The 22,707-nt window shown below is 33.1% G+C and overlaps 1 protein-coding gene across 1 annotated transcript in view; it reads right to left on the reverse strand.

The window, feature by feature from the left end:
* Positions 1–22,361, reverse strand: part of LOC143200521 (uncharacterized) — a 182,831-nt gene extending 160,470 nt beyond the window's left edge. The window contains exon 1 of the mRNA XM_076410960.1: positions 22,057–22,361. Within this exon, the coding sequence (XP_076267075.1) occupies positions 22,057–22,134 (78 nt within the window). The 5' untranslated portion in view covers positions 22,135–22,361. The remainder of the gene's footprint in view (positions 1–22,056) is intronic.
* Positions 22,362–22,707: the final 346 nt, after the last annotated feature.

Below are 22,707 nucleotides of genomic sequence, written 5' to 3' on the forward strand. Positions count from 1 at the left end.
TTATGGAGACGCGGCAACACGACATCCATGTTCTCCTCGTTAGGAGCGAGCTGCTTCCTGATCAGGTCGCCGAAGACCTTCTCTCTAGTCTTGTCGCGGGCCGTCAAGTACGGCTTGACGGGCTCCAGGTGCGCTTTGGGTTTGATTTTGGCTCGTTCCTCGGGATCCAGGATCGACCTCCTCTGCGGACGCTGCACCTCCTCCTCCTTCTTGGCGGGGCGCTTGCCGAAAGCGGTGATAGGATCTGGAACCAGACTAGGCCTTGGAACGAACGGCACTTTCTCCCAGGGTATTTCTCGTTTCTAGAAGAAGGTCAAATTCTGATGTCAAATGCCGTTCGTCCCATTTCCCGACTGAATTCTCTTTGATAGGAAGGATCCGGGATCATGATAGGGATATCCGCTGATTTTTTATTCGGATAATATCATACTAAATAGGATAATGACACTAAGGAAGTTTCAAATAATATACTGTGACAAATTTCCATTAAAAGTTTACTCATGACTATCTTTTTTCATTACAAGAAGCAAGGATAGATCAAGCTTCATTAGCAACAATGATTAAAACATCCAAAAAGAGTACGGTAATCACAAAAACCATTAAGGATTTTTGTAGTTGCTGTTTTCTTTATTTAGTAATTGGAGAATGAAAACTAATATGATGCTGAATAGAGTAAAATTAAACTATTATATAGAACGAATAAATAGAATGAGGTTATTTTTTGTGTATAGTATAGTTCGGCAGATCAGCAGATAATGCGTGGAACCGAATATACTAAAAATACAGCGGATAGCCAGGAATTGGGACAAACAAGCACAGAATGAAAATGTAACGTTATTTGAAAAGGAGGCATTATTTTTAGACGGGTTTATATTAGTGAATTACGTCGCCGATTTACGAGCCATTATACAAAACCAAAGCTGTTTAATAAAAATTCGATTCGAATTAAAAATACGTGTTCATAGTATGGAATAAAATTTGAACAGTTGTTGTGGATATATAGGCTAATACATCTAATACAAACATTATTACTATCCAATAATGTTAAATTTAAATAATGTTTCAAATCATGAAATAAAAAAAAATTATCAGAAGGAGCATTGCCAGTCGAATATGTCGTTAAATAGTACAGATTTATATTTACCGCTTTGTTGGAGACTTATAGAACATTATTCATCTAATTAGTATAATATATGACGATCAAAGGATACGTAAGTATTCTGTGGACTTTTATTTATTGAGAAAAATTGGTCCAATATCCATATTAACCAAATTATTTTTTCTCCATTTTTCTGGCAATATTGCCATACCGATTTCAAGTTCGTGGGGGCAGCCAAGCTATGCTGTATCGATCTGAACAAGTGGTAATCAGAAAGCGCTATATCTTGTGAACAGGCTGGGTGTGGCAGAACTTCCCATTCGAGCTTTGTATCCTTCAACACTCTTTTAACTATGTCCATTCAATTTGTTTTATTGACCTGGCAGACCTCTGCAGTAATTTTTCATTCCATTTTAGAAGCTCGTAGCTAAACACTACACATTTCTATTTCCACCACATACACAGCAAGACTTTATCCATGAATATTCCGCTTCGGTGTCGATGTGAGTCACTCTCCTGGACTAAACCATAACATTTTACGCCAGGGATTACAGTAACAGATTCACAGAAAATTATGTAGTAACCCTTTTCCCTCCTTATCGATCATTCCTATCGCACGTAAACCTTTAGAAATAGCTGATTCATCAACTACTAATCTTTCTGAAAGTTCTTTGAAAGTTTGAAATGGATTTTTGTCAAATTACTGTTACAATTTATGTCTATATATTGTATTCAAACTTTTTTCATTTTCCAGACCGTTCTTTGACATTGGCATCAAAATCATCACTATCAAATCGTTGAAACTAAACCCACTATTGCAATATGACAGGATACCCAGACATTTCAAGAAAAGGGAGGAAGATTTCAAATTCAGTTAAACTCTTCATTTGTGGTTAAAAAAAAATTATTTTGATATATTAAATATTAAGTAAAAAGTATTTTTAGTTTAAATAAATAATAAATATAATTTTTATTTATTTAATAAAATAAGTAATTTAATAAGTTTAATATATTAAGTAAAATAATAATAATTTTATTTATGACTTGTATATGTATTTTATTGGTATATATTGTAAAAGAAATTTATTGGTAAGTGGCATGGTATATTTTCTTTAAGTATATGATAAATTATTATTTAATTAACTTGATATAATTTTCTAACAAGTCATAGTACACCAAAAAATGGTATAAAATCATCAAAAAGCATCATAGAAATTATTAAGGGGAAAATTAAAACTCCTGTGAATAATTAGCACTTTGCACAATTATTATTACATTAATTTTTCTTTAAATTCATTCAGACTTCGTTTCAACTCAGACTAGTATTTACTGGAACCGTATTACGCAACCACAGGAAACGTTTGCTATTGTACTTGATCCTGTGCCAAGTTTTAATATATTTTATGATATAATCGAACATTTTTTCACTTGGAAAAAACAGAACTCTAATATTTATTTCGGAATACTAAAAATTTGCTAGTTTACAATTCTCCTAAAATATTTCGAAACCTAGTAACATTATTTTAAAAACATAATAGCAGTCTAAAAATATCAGTATTATAAAAAAACCGTAAAATTTAAATAACCCTTTCTTTGTCTAGAAAATGCCCGGAAATATCGTGAAATATTTGTAGGGTATTATAGTTTTTCAGACATTCGGGCGCTTCAACCATTTACTAAAGTACTAACCTGTTGAATCTTTTTTTTTATAAATATATTACTTAATACAAACATATGTATATGTAAATATAAACCACATAAGTTAACCTCTTGTATGTAATTCAACTATTATTCACATTTTTTTGACATAATTTGAAGCCCACGTTGTTGAAATGAAACAGAAAGATGCAAGTACTACTTAAAACGATTTTGTACATCAGTTGATCATTACTGACGACACTTCGGTTGATCACCATGACTCCGAATCAAAAAGAAGAGACTAAGGTGTGTTGTGAATCCGACTCCCAGCTCCGAAATCTTGTTCAGAAATCGTCCAAGCATTTATTTCCAGTACCAAAATTGATTGATAGTAAAAAATTGATTTTTGTGATTCAAAAGGTTGACGATTACTAATTACCTCCAAACTAGTAAAGCTTTAGAAAAAATGAAAGTAAAAATGCATGAAAAAAATTACAGAAGAAAAAACATAGAACGAGCTTATACGACTCAAAAAATCGTCGCTAAAAGTAAAAATAAGAATTTTTTTCAGATTTTTTTCAATCAGATTGTGTAAAAATATTAACGTAATATATTGGATAACAAAGTGAGGCAAAACAGGAAACTACTCAGGTGAGATTTTGACTCAGTCGTCACTTTACAGATAAAATATCGTAACGATTAAATAGTTTCAATGATTGTTCGTCGTTATCATCAACCCACAGCCGACGCTTAGTGAAAGTATGCTACTTCTCAACTAATACTCTGCTGTTGGTATGTTGGTGTTACTTTCACCATCTTAGAGAAGCAAATACTCCTGAAGCTTCTTTTCCAGACTTCTCTCGAATATTTCATTATTCTCCTTTGTTAATGATCCCAAGTATCTGCACTCTCTCAGAAAATATTTTGCTATTATCGGTGAAAATCACATGAGTTCAGATGATTGTAGTATCACATGAAATAATTTCCTCATAATTTCATCCATTACTTTGTAAAAGCATGCATCTGCTTGACCAACACCGCTCAGATCTCAAATGAATTTGACACATCGGTTCGCACATGGCTAATAGAATCATCGTAAGAGAGCTTCCTAAAGTAAGGACCGGTGTATACAGTCAAAACGATAATAAATTAAAACCACAATCCCACGCCTTCCACCTCTAAGACATTCTCCCATAAACAGAACAAGTGCAAAAATCTTATCTACAACAACGAGATTCGGTATAACTGTTGCTCTTCCCGACTTATTTCTTCGCGAGCTCTTTGAAGTCTCATTAGTACAATTTTCATAAATATTTTACGCCAATTATAGGAGACTTTTTAAAATCTTCTTAATTCAATATTGATCAATTATCGCTTCTTCCTAAGGTCAGCCATTGCTAAATTATATAATAATCAAATATGATGAACAGTATATTTAAATGGTAGGACCTCCTGGATACCATTCTGAACAAAACATTATTGATTCTGTCATTATTGAGACAATACGCTTGTGATGCTTGTTGTTACATAGTTTAATATTTTCTCTCGTTTTACAGATATAATCCAGTCAATGGAGAATACAGGCTGATATGCGTATACATCACATTAGCAAACCATCTGAAGCGCAAACTAGGGCGGCCGGATACATATATTAAAATCATTGATAGAGCTGCAAAATTGGGTTAACGTGCTACTCGGTTTCAGTTACTAATTATTGGAAATAGGGCACAATCAAACTATTATTGTGGTTGAGGGTGATGCTCCAGTACATATAGTTATTGACTGAACTGCGCTGCTTTTAACGACTATTACATAAAAAGGCTCTCACTATTTTTTTATCAAAAATAGAACTTTATTTCAATAACAACATTTTCCCATTTTTAGGCAGCTCAGATATGTCTCGAGCTTAGAAACTCATGAAGCTAATTTTATATGATCTCTAAGAAATAAAACAATGTTGAATAGATCGAAATAAATGGCAGTCAAACAGGATTAGATCCAGGCCATTCAGCAGACGAGAGAGAACTTCCTATCTATTATTTCCGTCAACTTTTGGACTTAAAATTAACGAATCATGTTTAGTCAACTAATATAGCCATTTTCAGCAATAGCTTTGTTTGATTTTAGTAGCTCATAATCGATAATGAATATAAATCTCATAAATCTTCACACTCACATAAAAAGAAACTTATAATTGACTGACGATTTTTATATCATTGTTACTTTACTTATTTATGCTCTTTAACTTTTAGTTTTTATTTAAGTTTTAATTTGCATAATATTTAACATATTATATAATACTTATACAAATTTAGAGAAAAGACTAAAAGAAGAAATAAAAAAGACTTAAATGGTAAACCATTGGGAAAAACAGTAGTATGAGATGAATGGTTTATCCAATTAGCGATAGAAATAGTCTAAATATTTTGATGTACAGAAGTTATTTTTGTAGCTTACACTCATTCCATCAGTTTTATTTAAAAATATTTTGATTTGATAAGTAATTTCCTTAATAATTTATTAAACTGATATATTGCATAATCTGTGTACATTATGTCAACATTTAACGGAAAAAGAACACAAACACAATTTAATGAGTCACTGGTCATGTAATTCTGATTTGGTACCATGATTAGGTCCCTTATTTAGTATCTGAGAAAGTGGTTGTTGAGTTTAAAATAGGTTGAAGGCAACACCCTTGGAGTCCTTATCAAAATATATAAAACTTCATTTTGTATTGTCCTTTTATAGCACTAAATTATACAGGTGTATTGTATATGATGTTTATTTTCCCACTCATTTTCTTACTTGATTCGGTCGAGGCTTTTCCTATTTTCGCAATATCTCACTGAAGCGCTCGTTATTTTCTCTTTTTGTACTGAGAAGCACAGTCTCTTCTTGTTCTAACCTGTCTTGTCTCTTCCATAAGCTGCAAGTGACCCGACCAACTAAGTTGCCTGCTTTCTATATATTCTTATAATAATTCTATATTGAGTTGTTTTCTTCTTTCTGTGCCATTCTGTCCATCTTTTTTATCCAAGGGATTTTTCAATTTGAAGCCGAAGCCTAATGTATTTTATTCAAAGTATTTTCGCTACTTTTTCCCATGTTTGAGGCAATTTACGAAATTCCATCTCAAAAGAACGATGTATCTTTTGAGACTATCCAGGAATCGACCCATTTTTTGTATCTTGATATCAAAAGAACATGTGGTCGAGCTTTGTTAAGCCGAAGAATAACATTATCTTTGCTCGGAATCTAACTATCCCTCGCACAGTGCTCCTCTTCGGTTTTTTTATGGTCTCTTGAGTCTCGCCACTTTTTAAATCTCGAAACCAGTATTCACATACTGAAATCTATGGAGCATGATTGCCATAAGTATCATATTCAGCATTCAATGGCCTTCAGTTATATTTTTCTTCAAATTTGAAGTAAAAAAATAAAAAATTTCCGGTACAAATTCAGACATTTTCAGAGCACCGAACATTTTTTATTCAAACTTCTACGAAATGACACACAGTGAAAAATGAGGTTCTTAAAAATGAGGCTCTTAAGAGAACCTTTATTGTCTTGACAACTTTTGGCAGAATCTCAACTGCCGTCTTTAAGTCTTGCTCTCTTTTGTTTTACTTCCCGTTACGCAAGCTCAACTGTTGTTATGAAGTTAACTCCCTCTCTCTATTCCTTACCAGCAACTGTTTTTAATATATCTCTTATCTTGCTATCCATTTGACTTAATATATATTCCTTTTTTAAAATGTAACTAGTTTTTCTCCAATTGTTGATATTTCCTGTTTCCTAATTTGTCTGTTGCAAATCTATTAATAGATATTTAATTGATTAATTTTTATTATGAATGTCAATAATTGTCGACTTCCCCAAGCCGAGGATACTACATTTTTTAATATGCAACTGGACTAACCTGAAAGAAGCACATAGTTGCTCAACGAAAACGCGATATGCCTCTGGATCCCATAACAAATATAATGAAAAATGTTTGTGTTAAGTGTTTTAAAAGAGTGTTAGTGCACCCCAACATGCTCGATAATCAGCTAAATGTGCGACGTGATAGTGAAGTGCGTTGACTAAAACGTTTATTGCCATCCGATCTGATTATAGAACGTATATAGAGCTTAGAAAAACATTTAAAATAGGATTAACTAATTAAGATAATATTTTACACAGGATATCACTTAATCAAATGATTTTCTACCCGTCATGCTTATAATATAATAATAAGAAATGCTTATTACGCACTAGGCAGATTGTTGAACCACTAAGAGTAATAACTAAAAAGAGCTAAATATCTTAAATAAGAAACAACCCTCATACGTCTACTGCACGGAATAAGCAACTATATTTTTAGAAATGGAAAAACTAAATAATAAATCCGAATACGTCGCTGGGGCGCCGTCGCGAATCTGTCTTATCCTTCTGGGGAATTAATAATTAAGGGCCCACGGTGAATTGTTAAACAGTTTCGCAAGACTTTCTAGGAAGTTTAGTTTCGGGGTATCTAAGAGGGCGCAATAAAAGTAGAAAAAGGGAGCCAATCCTCGAGGAAAACTCAATGGGTGTATACGGTTTCTTCGGCGAAAGGGTAGACTGAAACTTAACGTGTACCGTCATCCAGCGATCGGGGTAAATAAAACATAACCCGAGCGGGTCCCCGAGGGATATGTTTCATAAAGGTTAATGAAATCTTTCGGAAAGTTGTGAAAGGCAGCTTAGAGCGCCGAAATAATGACTAGTTCTTTAAATAAACTCTAATAAATAAGTTATGATTCTTGTGGAAAGGCACAATCGATAGATTTTCCAAATTTCGTTATTATTCTTTTTATTATTTATTATAGATTTCACTAATTGATGTTGTCCTAATTTGCTACGGTTTTAATTTCAGAGGGCTTTTATTCTACAGCAGACAGTTTGGGTTTGACATATATGTCACTGTTTTTAATATAACATATGGCCTGGAAAGCCCCGGGCCTAACACATGGATGGCGCTAGTTTTATTGCATTCACTGCTTTTTCAGTTAGCACTAACCTTCAAATGAAAGCTGTTAAAATTTCATAATATTCAACTCATAAATTTGCGAGTTATTGTGCTAAGAGTGACACTACTTTTGTTATTTTCAAAACAATGGCTTGAAAAGTATTATAAGGACTCCGTTCCATAAAAAAAAACAACTGTAAAACGTTGCTTTCCTGACTTCAAACGTGGTCGTAGATACACCGATGATGCAGAACGCAGTGGACATCCAAATGAGATGGTAACTCCAGAAAACATCAAATTGAGTGATCGAAAAGTGAAGTTGCCTGAGTTAGCTAACATCGTAATAATATCAAAAGAATGTGTTGGTTTTATATTGCATGAGAAATGACCATGAGGAAGCTCTGTGCAAAAGGGTTTGCGTTTGGTCACTATTGACCAAAAACAAGAACGTGTTGATGATTCTCAACAGTGTATCGACATATTCAAACGTAACAAACATTACTCCATCCTTACTTCACTCCATAATCAAAACGATCGTCATTTAAGTGGACAGCAGCTGGTGACAGGCCTATTTCGAGGTAAAAGATAAATCGTTCTACAAAAGTGGTATTGAAATGTTAGAGCGGCGCTGAAATCATTATGTGGTTCTTGATGGAGATTACATTGATGAATAAAGCCAATTTTTGACAAAAAGAAACGCGTTTTCTTTGTTATGTCCGGGAATTTTCAGCCCATATGTTACATAGAGTTTTACTAATAACTTCACTAAATTAGATAAATTGGTTTTAATCTCTTTATTCTTCTGGCTAAGCAATGATTATCTAGAGGATGGAGGACCTCAATATTGCAATGCTGATGAAGTCTTGGGTATAATTCTTGATAACGTTATCGACAGTGTCTGCCATCAGATCCTTATGCAATGTCATCACGAAAGTACCATGGAACGTGAAAAATACCTCGCAGTACCTTGTTTTGAATCTGTGTATCGCACCATCTATGGCTTTGACTGGTACAACCCCAGAGTTGAACACCAGAAATCCACACTGGTTTCAAGTCTTCTTGGTAAATTAAAAAGAATGTAAGCAGGACATTTTTTTTACCTCAACTTAAATTCTTCACATTTTTAGTTACAATTTAAAATCAAGGGTCATGCCAATATATTTGGCTGTATTTCTATACGGGACTACTTATAGTCTGCTTATGTATAGGATTTGAGAAAAGTTTTGGAACAGTTAATTGGTTAGAAGTGGTTTTATTGCAATAGGTTTCCTAATCAGTCTTAAATACACGTACTAAAAAGGCCAATCATACACCGTTTTGGTAAACACGATAATCTACCCTTATTTTAACTATTCACAAATTTTACTCATTCTTTTTATTAGCTTATTTAAGTCCAGTATCTTCTATTCACTTTATAAATATTCCCACCACTATGCTTGAGCTGCATAGGCACCCTTCATTTTTCTATCAGGTTTCATCCCATGATTGTGATGACCGTTTTTTACTTTCAAAATTTCTTCGTTTCATTTGTGCTCTAGATAATCATGACATAATTTTGACAAATGTTTAGTGTTCCAGACGAAATCGAATTTTCGCGAAGTACTTCCAAATAGTCTTCTTTATTCAGTTGTCTGTTAGTTTAAATCATATGGATGGGTTTATTGTTGCCAAAGTATCCCCAAACCTCAACAGTCTGCACAGTACACGCTTCTCAACCGCGTTCGCCTTTTATTCGGCACACATAAACACGTCTGTTAAATCAGAAAATCATAAAATTGATCTTATCCGTCCATAAGACATTTTTTTGTCCAATTTTTTAATATATTTTATCCTACACTAGTTAATTTCTTTTATGACTTCTAGTAAGTCTTGACTGCTCTCTTATTTCACTTAAATTAGCAGTAATTTGAAACGTAATTAAAGGTCGATTTCACTTCGATAACATTACGATAAACTTATCTTCCTACTTTGTTGTAGATTTGGTATATCAAAATCTCTTCAGGTCTTAATTTCCTCTTTGGTTATTTTGGGTGTAAGAGTATAATGTACACTTTTACATGAAACTCAGATCTTTTCTATAATTCGACGTATAGAATACCCTTACTGTCTTAAAATACAGATAACATTCTGCTCAAGAGAAATTTATTTCCTTTGTGCCTTTTAAACTACTTATAAAGTTCAGAAAGAAGTTATATGAACGCCACATAATATACAGTCACGTGTGTCGGTCTATCAAAGTCAGTCAAAATAAGGGAAAGCTGATTATAAACTAATACCAGGAAAATAAAAACAAAAACACCTCAACTAAAACACAAAAAAGTTATATTCAAACCATAGCGGAAGAAGAGTGTTAAGTGCTCCATAACCCCAGAGCTAAAAGTTATACACCAAAGGTGATCCAATAAGGTCCCCTGTATGTATAGGAAAGTCTACATAAGAGAAATTGATAGAAATTGATAGTACATATATATAAGAACATCAACTATGTGTGAGATATGGACCACAGTTTAGTCAGATTTGGCTGAACACTAAATGGACATTGGATTCAATTCAATGAAGTCAAGATTAGCCACTTCACAAGGCTATTTTGAGAGAAAATATTAACAAGGTTTTGAGATTTATAAATATCAAAATAATCCCAACAAAACCAAGGGCTAGCGGACAAACATGGCATCACTCAGCCTTAACAGCCATTATAAACCTGATTTAAATAGAATTAAATAATAGAAAATACAAATAATCACAATGTCCACCCTGAAGATGTAATATGTAACGATTGTATCAATCTTGAAGCTAATTGTTCAAAAAAGAACTAAATTTTATACTTATTAGTAAGACAGTTAGTAGAAATTAAAAAGTAAGAATGTCAGGTATTACATAAATTGGAAAGAAAAAATATTGTTTTGCCACATATTTCTCACAGTGTGAAACGATATAATCCATGTTTTTAAGTCAATATTATGTATAAATCGCCTGTGAGTACAATAATATTTGGGTTGTACTCTAAAAGAAAACCTCCAGAAATTTTTCATGAATACTGACAGGAATAGACATTTGATACAGAAAATATTCTACCCTAAATATATATTTGGCATAATATATTTGCAATAAAAACCAACTTAAATTAACATTTAAAAAGAATACAATAAAAACATAAAAAGATTACTAAATCACGAATCCCGAAATAAATTTCCTTTCTAAAAATTCAACTGAAATCTGACAGTTTTACACAACACTCCAAATTAATTGGCTTCCCTCTTTCAACCGCTTCAGCCAAACATGTTAAATAAAAAGAAATCTGTAAACAAGACAACGAAACAGTCATGTATCCCGACTGAAAGTTCGCCCCGTTGAAAAACAAAAGATACACAAACGATAAACACGTCCGTTTTAACATTTACCTAATTCTCCAGGAATAAATCGGCACTGAGCTGGAGTTTTTAAGGTGATACAGGAAGCGTTTTACTTGGAGGTTACCGATATCCAGAGGAATATGTTTAAATTTCAATGATGATATAAACACGGATGTATATAAATACGTTTTAGTGGAATTACTTCAATTAAATCAAGCTGGTCTCTAGAGAAAGTGCTTTAAAGTATACAAGAGTTTCATTAAGGATGTCGATTTTTAAAATGTTTATTGATACATGAGCTTTATACAAGTAGCAACATTAAATTTGTATGCTTCAGTAGCCCCTGATCTATCGACATATTCCAGTAAACCAAGACATAATTTTTAACTAAAGTTTAGGGTCATTATCTTGTTGAGAAACAAAGTTTCAGCCAATTAAATTATCTCCAGACGGAAAACCAACATGAAAAATCTCTTCCAAAAATAACTTGCAACTGCTTCAATTGTATTCGTTCAACGCTGCTTATAACCACTTTCCTTTCATTTCATGAATCAGTAATAAATGACCAAGTTCACTGCTGTAACGCCATCAACATGACTGCTATATGCTGGTCAATATTCCAATGACAATAGTTTGTATCTCCTGTAAACTGTTGATTCAGCGACCACAAAAATCGATACTGTGACAACAAACGCAGACGACAATACAAGTATGGCTAAAAATTTGGCGTATTGAAGGCAATGAAAGGAAAAACATCCTAAGCTTGAATAGAAGATCATATCCGCCAATGATTATTAAGCATTTCCAACTACCCCAGGCAGAGGATACTGAATATATTGGGTTATATCTAGACCACACTAACCAAACGTAACGGCCTATCGTAAGCAAATATTAGTTATCCTTAGATAAATATATCAATACTTAGGCCCTTTTGGACCTACGGAATCCATTTACAGGGCATATCTAACAAATCTAATATATCCGTATTGCGTTTCTAATGAACCCATAATGACTATTTAAGGTATTAGTGTAAAACACCTCGAAAGAGTATCAATACACCCAATACACTTGTCAATGAACTAAATGTGAGTAATAACAGTGAGGTGCCTGGACTACTCATTACTCATAATACATACTCATACTCGTAATACTCATTACCATCGCGCACATTGTTAAACCTCTAAGGATTATTTTTTAAAAAATCTTCAGAACTTAATATTATTTAGTATTTATTATACATCTAATCTATATCTACATCTATCATCATCATCTAAGATAAACCGAAAATGAAGCAATAAAAATACAATACTAAGGTATAGCCTAATAATTTTTAGGTTGGATACTTCGCCTATGAGTTTACTGTATTATGATACAGAAACTGTCATCAAACGTCAACTCAATTACATTTCCTATTGATCAGTTTACTATACACTGTTAGATAGACTCTCTTCCAATTTCACTTCATTTGGGTATTTCGCCCAGCAGTTTACTGTATTATGTTACAGAAACTGTCATCAAACGTCAACTCAATTACATTTCCTATCGATCAGTTTACTATACACTGTTAGATAGACTCTCTTCTAATTTCACTTCATTTGGGTATTTCGCCCAGCAGTTTACTGTATTATGTTACAGAAACTGTCATCAAACGTCAACTCAATTACATTTCCTATTGATCAGTTTACTATACACTGTTAGATAGACTCTCTTCCAATTTCACTTCATTTGGGTATTTCGCCCAGCAGTTTACTGTATTATGTTACAGAAACTGTCATCAAACGTCAACTCAATTACATTTCCTATTGATCAGTTTACTATACACTGTTAGATAGACTCTCTTCCAATTTCACTTCATTTGGGTATTTCGCCCAGCAGTTTACTGTATTATGTTACAGAAACTGTCATCAAACGTCAACTCAATTACATTTCCTATTGATCAGTTTACTATACACTGTTAGATAGACTCTCTTCCAATTTCACTTCATTTGGGTATTTCGCCCAGCAGTTTACTGTATTATGTTACAGAAACTGTCATCAAACGTCAACTCAATTACATTTCCTATTGATCAGTTTACTATACACTGTTAGATAGACTCTCTTCCAATTTCACTTCATTTGGGTATTTCGCCCAGCAGTTTACTGTATTATGTTACAGAAACTGTCATCAAACGTCAACTCAATTACATTTCCTATTGATCAGTTTACTATACACTGTTAGATAGACTCTCTTCCAATTTCACTTCATTTGGGTATTTCGCCCAGCAGTTTACTGTATTATGTTACAGAAACTGTCATCAAACGTCAACTCAATTACATTTCCTATTGATCAGTTTACTATACACTGTTAGATAGACTCTCTTCCAATTTCACTTCATTTGGGTATTTCGCCCAGCAGTTTACTGTATTATGTTACAGAAACTGTCATCAAACGTCAACTCAATTACATTTCCTATTGATCAGTTTACTATACACTGTTAGATAGACTCTCTTCCAATTTCACTTCATTTGGGTATTTCGCCCAGCAGTTTACTGTATTATGTTACAGAAACTGTCATCAAACGTCAACTCAATTACATTTCCTATTGATCAGTTTACTATACACTGTTAGATAGACTCTCTTCCAATTTCACTTCATTTGGGTATTTCGCCCAGCAGTTTACTGTATTATGTTACAGAAACTGTCATCAAACGTCAACTCAATTACATTTCCTATTGATCAGTTTACTATACACTGTTAGATAGACTCTCTTCCAATTTCACTTCATTTGGGTATTTCGCCCAGCAGTTTACTGTATTATGTTACAGAAACTGTCATAGAATGACAACTCAATTACATTTCCTATCGATCAGTTTACTATACACTGTTAGATAGACTCTCTTCCAATTTCACTTCATTTGGGTATTTCGCCCAGCAGTTTACTGTATTATGTTACAGAAACTGTCATCAAACGTCAACTCAATTACATTTCCTATCGATCAGTTTACTGTACACTGTTAGATAGACTCTCTTCTAATTTCACTTCATTTGGATACTTCGCCTATGAGTTTACTGTATTATGTTACAGAAACTGTCTTCAAACGTCAACTCAATTACATTTCCTATCGATCAGTGTACTGTACATTGCTAGATACACTCTCTTCTAATTTCACTTCATTTGGATACTTCGCCTATGAGTTTACTGTATTATGTTACAGAAACTGTCATCAAACGTGAACTCAATTACATTTTCTATCGATCAGTTTACTGTACACTTCTAGATACACTCTCTTCTAATTTCACTTCATCTGAATACTTTGCCTATGAGTTTACTGTATTATGTTACAGAAACTGTCTTCAAACGTCAACTCAATTACATTTCCTATCGATCAGTTTACTGTACACTTCTAGATACACTCTCTTCTAATTTCACTTCATCTGAATACTTTGCCTATGATAAAATTTAAGATACACAGAAACTCATCGTTAATCAATTTAGCATCTATCAATCATTCTCTATAAACTGAACTTTTCTTTCACGGATTGTATTTTTTTTAAATTAAATTTTATCTATTCCTAGTCGATCATTCAAGTGAAAAAATGTTTAAAACGAAAAAAGAAGAAATTGTTTTCAAGAGAATAAGAACTTTATTCAATTTTATGGTGCCATTATAAAAGTAACATCACGTTAAACAAAAGGCAAAAGACATTAGAATCAAAATAAAACAACTATACCGGTTAGTCGAAAGATACTCTCAACTTGATCTAAAATCAAAGAGGTTGATTTATAAGACGATTATAAAGCCAATCTGGACCTATGGGGTGCAAATATGGGGTTACGTTAAAAATTCAAATCAACTAGTCATCCAACGCTGTCAAAACAAAGTACATAACCAACGAGGAATTGCGCGATGACCTGGAAATCAAATGGATTTGTGAAGTTATTTAGGATTTCGCCGTAAAACACGAAAAAAGATTACTAAATCATACTAACGTGGAAGCAATACAACTGCTGAACAGAGCTCAGGATGTCAAGAGATTGAAGCGAACCAAATTATACGAATTTATATATAATGTATACCTTTAGTTATTAGTATAATTAGTATAAGTTATTATAATTTTATAATTGAGGAGTACATATTGATGTATTTTCTCGCACTCGTCTTGCTTGTGAATTAAAATTGTACTAAGCATATCTAATAAAGATATTATAAAAAAAATTATAAAAGTTCTATAGTTGAGACTTAAAATGCGAGTCGATCTTAAAATGCGAGTCAACATCATTTAAGAGCGATAGAATTTTCTAAATTGTTGCTTGCCATATATGAGGTAAGATAACTGTTCCAAACAACCTTTGTAATACCGTGGGAGTCGTGATTACTTTAACATAACTGAGAGAATATGCCCAAATATCCAAAATATCTTTTTAAATAGTATCTTGTAGTTTTGACAACTGAACATATAAAGTACGAAAATCTGGATAACATATATAGGAGTAAAGTATAGTATTCATTAACTTGTGGAATTTTTGAGAAAAAGTAAAAGAGAGATTGATAGTGGCTAGTATAAATTTTGCAAAAGGACTGTTTCTGTTGCAAAGGGACTGAGCATCTACTCATTCTTTAGCCTAAATTTACAAGCCATCAGCTATTATTTGCCATCAGCTATATTAGACACAATCAGTACATTCAAATTTTAAACTTTACCTTTATTTTTTTTTAAATTGCGATTTAGTTTATATTTTACACCTACAGGATATAGACAAATTAATATGAACACCATGCAATATAGTAGATCTTGTTACATGTGATCAACAGTGGTTACGTGTAAATACTGCGATGCGCTTTGTTCGGTTGACATGCCAAGCTGAAGCTGCCAAGTAATTGCTGATATTTGTGATCTCTCCTCACGAATGTCTGTGATGAAAACAATTAAATTGTTTAACGTTTTATGAGCGACCAGTACACTCTTGAATCTGAATAAATGAACTCTTGACTTGTATAATACTGTTTCGACATAAACAGCACGGCGACAGCTCCACAAAGCTGAAGGGCTGCGATTACGAAACTCTTATAATGGAAGCCAACGCTAAGCTGCGAAAGAAGTGGTGCAACGAGCATACGACACAATGATAGGAAGAATGAGGTACGGTCCGATGAATCATCGTTTACATTGTTTCTTACCAACTACCGGGTGTATGTATGGAAGGTTTATGTAAAGAAATCTTCGATCCGGTCTGCTCCTACAGTCAAGCAAGGAGGAGATTTTTTTATAATTTGTGTGGAAATATCGAAAGTTCTTACTATTATAGTAAAAAATTTTGATTCTTGATTTGACAATTACCAGACCTTAACATAATCAAACTGTGATGAAAAGTTTTTGAACAAAGAGTGTGGAGTAAGTTTTTACTTTAGTCAACATCACTGAAGGAATTGGCAGCTGCTTTAAAAGCCAGTGGTGTTATATTATTTTGTTCATTCCCTGTAGATTCCACAATCAACATTTATCTTGTGCTCAGCGAACCGGACTTGATATGCAACATAAGAATGAGAACTTAAAAAGTTAGTACGTGGTAGGAAATGAAATATTGATCAAATGACGGTTTTGTATAATCGTCAAAGAGCCACGCACGAGAAGACTCTCGAAGTCGAGGAAACAAAACGAAATCCGGCCAATTTTCGGAAGATTTACAACTATCCGCTTGGAATGACGGAAACGTTAATCGTACCGGAAAACACAAAATGGCCCGGAATAAAGGAATTCCCGTTTTTCTCCGCCGACTTCGCTTCCCGATAAAAAAAAAACCGCAAACGGATCCGATTTTGCCAGATAATCAGATTTGTCTAAAATAAACCGCGCTCGACCATTTACCTACTCCGTTCCTTTTTTCGGGCTTTTTTTACACGAGTCGCCGATTTTCGGTTGACCGATCGGGATGCGGGACGCGCAGATGGATGAAAAATCCCGCTTGCAACACAGACACAGATGAAACGGACGCGTGGGCGCCTTCTGGAGTGGCGAAATTCTCGAATCTAAATTTAAAACTTTTGCGCTTAGTTCGAATCGTTTACGGTGTATATGCGGGCCGACGTGAATCTAGTAAATATGTTTGTCTGATGTACTTGAGACAACATTAGACATCAGACAATTTTTAGTTACGAGGGTTTTTCAATAAGTCCTTGGAACAATAAATTATTTTTGGTAATATCCAAACTTTTAAGCTATTTAGAATATAATATACTAGTACTGTTGTCACAAATGGTACACTCTATACCCTCCCCTTCTGCATATGGGTTTATATTTTCTAGATATTTGTTTCCTAAGACATAAACGAAGACATATACCACTCAAGGAAATCATGTAGAGTTTGTCACGTTTGCTAATACTTAGCAATTGCCATGAATGGCAACATTGTTGATGTTTCCTCGGGGGCTGTATTTGCTATGTTATATCTTAACACGTCCTAGGGATTTTAGAACTTCATAAGAGTTCATTTGTAAAGACATGATGCTCAGAGTCACTATCTTTTCGCATTCATTTAGTGTGTTTTGTGCCGCCCAAGCTGAGTTCCATCAAATGGTGAGTTTATTCACGGATTATTCTAGTTTTCTCTTTTCAATTCCCATTTATTGTTTTCTATTGAATATTTTGTATTGGGCTTCATTTATTATAAATTATAATTATTTTTTAAACCAGAAACTAACGTTAAAATAGCCAAAGTAGCTAAAGTTACTGATGTTTGGTTATGATATATGCATAACTTGAGGCATATATAAACGCCACCGAAAGTGGTTTCTGCTGGCTCTTGGTGTTAGTGTATCTAGCGTGTTGCCTTTGGCTTTCTCCCTTTTACGCATTGCACCTCCATCATAACTGGAGCTGGAGAAGTGAGTGCACAATAGCAACAGTACTGTTTATTTATTTGATAATTTAGCTTAATTCTAGCGAATCCTAGTAACCGTAGTGTTAAGATCTCGGGCGTTACTTCGGTTAATCTCATTGCGTGCCCTTATAATAGTTTGCATCATATGCAAGACGCCATGACTTTTGTTCATCACATTTACGATCAGTCCAAACTGAGATGAAAATAAAATATTGTTGTTGCCAGGTCAAACATTAAAGCATCACTGCAAGTGTGTTCGAACAAAAATTAAAATCGTTGATAAACTTGACTACACATCACTCAGTATAAAAAATGATGTTTGAGCAGGACAACATTTATCTGTTAATACATATATTTGAACTGGTCTTGATTGCAAAATAAAAGCCTCAACATTGCGGTTAATCTTTACTGAAAGCAACAAGACTGAACTTTGTGTCACTCAATTTTTCATCATAATTAAAGCATTCTACTTTGTTATGTTGGAAAATTATTTCGTGATTGGTAAATTCCAATGGTATTTACACATAACGGTAGTCTTTCGTAAATTACTTCGAAATCACCAAATTGTAAACTTACATAAACCTAGATTTTTTAGCGTCAAGCCTTTGGATACACAAGTTCGATATACTAGATATTCTAGGTTATAGGTGTTAAGCTTTTGCATACGTTTAATCATCGGTAAAATAATTTTTTTGTATTTTTCCAACCAAAGTTATGTGCTTCAACCAACAATAAAATCAAAACCCTTTGATGGATATAACTGAAACTTTGATACATTTTTGGCGAATCATGGTGCTAAAAAGAGACCATTTAACCACGCGCAGTGCCTGCAATTTCTTTTACTATTTCGTTTTTTGTAATCTTGAATAATACTGAACTAATCATTATAAAGTGAATATTTCTAATAATCAATAAAAATCAATAAGAAAAATTGGAAAAAAAAGTAATTACTTATTTGTACTTATTATAAAACAACGTTGATTTTAAATGAAATAATAATAATACGTTTTAGATTCAGATTAAGGACACCGAAAAAAATATGTGATGTCATACATTGGAGTACTCACGCTTCTGCATTAGCAAAAACTCTCAGGGTAGAATTTGAGAATAGTTAAATTTCAGATAATTTTTTCATTCCTTATAATGAGAATGGAATGCGTTACTAGATGATAGATAAATTACAATATCAAGTTGTTTTAGATAATAAATTTCCGATTAAAAAGTTTTTTGAAAACAATTATCTGAAAATATTTATACTTTACAAAACTATGTATACATTTTTATTTTAATTTAACCACGTTTTATATTTAATTAATTAAATAGATTTTAAAACAATTTTATAATCTATAACGAGCACCTGTTTATATATCTGTCTACAACATAAATAATTATATGACCTGAAGGATGTCGATCAAGTAAAATCAGCAAAATAACTTCATCCATTTTGATAGGAAAATAAATTGTAAACATCAAATTAAACAAAAGCTGGGCAGATCAAAAGCAGTAATGTAAATTAATTAAAATATATTATATTTTTTAAATATACTGGGTTTTAGACTTGGTGGCAACGTTTAGTTTAGATTTTCAATTTCAATTTAGAAAAGTGTTAGTGAAGAGTTATACTTTCAAGCAATACAGGACTCGGAAAAAAATTGGATCGACCAGAAAAATAACTCATTAGGCAAATCTAATAATAATTCCGTTATATTACCATTTTACTCAAATATTTAACCTAACCAAAATAGTAAAATATAAGTTAAAAATATTCGCACAGTTTAGTTTACTCCACGTTTGACATTGAATTTTCCTTGAGATAATATTTATATACCATTGCCATCAACAGATTGACCGAAATTATAGAAAATCATAAATTTTGTACGATGTCGTCGTAACACCGCCAAAACTAGTTGCAATAAATTATTTGGAATCTTGGCAAAACTCAATTATTTTGTCAGGCTCTCATCTCCATCAACAAGACAGCTTATAGTAGATGTACGCCTATAACATTCCACAACAACTGTTCAATAACGCTCAAAAAATTTCAAAGCAAAAATACTGGTAAACTGATAGCAAACAATATCGTAAAAATAGTACGGTTTGTCAGGAAAATGTTCAGTCTGACAAAAACTAACACGTAATCTATTATGGTCGACAGAATAAGAACGACCCCATTCAACGAAACCCTCGAGCTTCAAGGCTTACAATAATATTAATAGACCGCGTATCGTTCGAATAAAAATTTTAACAAAAAAAACTGACAGGTGTTTTTTTTATTTCGATATTGGCACGATACTAACATTAAGAACTCGTCTAAATATAAAATATGCTTGGAATCGTCAACATTCGGATTGGAAATCAAATATTATGAGAAGAAAAATGTAGGCCATTCTTTGATCTTTAATTTCAGGCACACAAATTAAAAAGATGGCATCATCTTGGCGTTCTATTAATAAAATGATATTTGATCACTGTCTTAAGCTCAACATATTAGGTGAGGTCAGTTTTGCAGACATATATAGAACCTTTGCACCAAATTCACACCATTATATTACAAGCTTCAATATCTGGATTATATTTTGTTTTATTTACTTTATTTTGTGGCCAGTAATTAAAAATGACTGAGAATCAACCGAAGTACAAAACGAAATATTAGGTATATGACTTAAATCATTGGAAAGATATTTAGTTTTAGGGTTTTCAACTTCTTGGATTTTTAGTGACTGAATCTACTGATTAATCATGGGTCCGAACCACATTTTTTGACATTAAGCCTACCTACTGGCGAGTGACAAACGTAAAAGGCCAGCCCAGTAGACATATGTCTTTCCCAGCCTGATTACTGACACTCCTTCTTCTGCTTGATTTTCCTCGTAATAAGAGTCCCTTTGATTTTAAAAGAAGTTATTGCAATTATAAAGACCAAATACACCTTAACTAGCGACAGAATAAGTTTGAAGATACGGAATTACAAGCTCTATTTAATGAAGACTCAAATCAAACGAAACCAGAGCTTGCTGGTCAGCTAGAAGTCCAAGCAATTACAAACAGGGACTTTCTTGATTGCCTATAATTCGACTGGTAATGAAAGGAATATATTTAACTAGAATTAGAATACATTGTGGGTAAAACAAAACATTCAATAGCTACGTAATGTTACACTCAACAATTAAAGAACCTGAATGAAGATCTTGAACAGAAAATACTCTTTACTTGTCAAAAATAACACTCAACCATAGATGGTTCCTGTAGCATCAGGCCATAAATATGGGATGGGAAGTTCCCCTGCACGTGGCTTATTCACCATTCGATTACTATTTCTAAGGATTACTAAGGAAATATTAAACTATAAGCTTAATCTTCTTAAACTGTAACAATATTAAGTCCAATAACATATTGGAACTAGTTTATTGAATAATAGCAATATTATTGAAATTTGTACATATTTTTGATTTCATAATATGTACTTACGAAATGTATATAGTATTCGACAACATTTTTTAATATAGATATCAAGAAACATTACAAAACTTCCACAATATACTCCTCAAGAAATTGGGGCTAACATAACGTCACAACTTTCTAGTTTTATAAGTAGTTCACCAAAAATTATATTAGATATATGTTGTTTTTGAAAAACAAAACGCAAGGACAGATCATAATATATTGAACAAATGGAATACCTAAAGATATACAGACTTTCTTGATTTTCTGCTTCAAATATTAACTCTAAATATTGTTATAAATTAAATAATGATTGCTATATATTAATTTTTATGAAACAGCTTAATTATCATGGATATACAAGTTTATGTCGGCGAATCTCTTTTCTTAACAAATTTAGGAATTCGTGAAGATGATAGATTGAACCACGATGTTTTTATTCAAAAAACTTCTTATATTTAGAGATAACAGTGCTGGTTATTGAATAAGGTCGTTTTAACAGCGCCAAAGAGTGAAAAATTATACTTATTGGGATCATATTTAGTCAAAACTGAAAATTTTCCGATAACAAACCATTAAAGTCTCATCAAATTTCTAATTTACAGGAATCCAATAACAATCCTTGTAAAGTGAACGTGACGAGAGTGAAAACATTGTTGTTCTTATGCTTACCGAGGTGGTATAAGTCGAGTAGGAAGGCGAAGTGCGGTAAGGCCTTCTGGTGGTGTAAAAATCGGAGTCGTACACCATTTTGGTGGCGTTTGATTGAAAGCAAAAAAGGGGCGGCAAAAGGCTGCGAGAGGAGTCACTGAAAAGTCGGCGTCGTGTGTTGTTAAAACTGGACTGAAGCGCTGGCGGATCTCCCGGGATTTTAACATGAAAACTTTCGTTGGTGACGTTGCTTGGCGCGCTATTAATAGTACCGTCGGTCCACGGTATGATGCGCCATTTTGCCGACTGGCGTAATACTTTTTCGGCCTTTCTTAATCAGATTTTAATTTTGGGTCGTATTTTTTCCTGTCTCGTCGCGCTATCATGAATGAAAAATTTCGCGTAGGCAACTCGGGCACACAAAATGCACAAGGGAGGATGCTTCTCGAACAGTTAATCATCTTGACCAAAAAAAGCATCGATTCTGACTGTTAATAGTATCTCGAATATTCTTAACTATAGACGGATTAGATCTAAAGATGATGTATAGGGTTAAACAATAATGATGGTTTTTAGTTTAGAGATATGTTGAATTAATCTATAGAAATATTTTTATTAGTACATTTAACACGCAAGGGAACTAACAATATTCATAACTAAATAAAACAATGA

This window comes from Rhynchophorus ferrugineus, unplaced genomic scaffold, assembly GCF_030347505.1.
Source record: "Rhynchophorus ferrugineus isolate W39M unplaced genomic scaffold, kcgeb_rfMv2 rfM8, whole genome shotgun sequence".
Lineage (NCBI taxonomy): Eukaryota > Metazoa > Arthropoda > Insecta > Coleoptera > Curculionidae > Rhynchophorus > Rhynchophorus ferrugineus.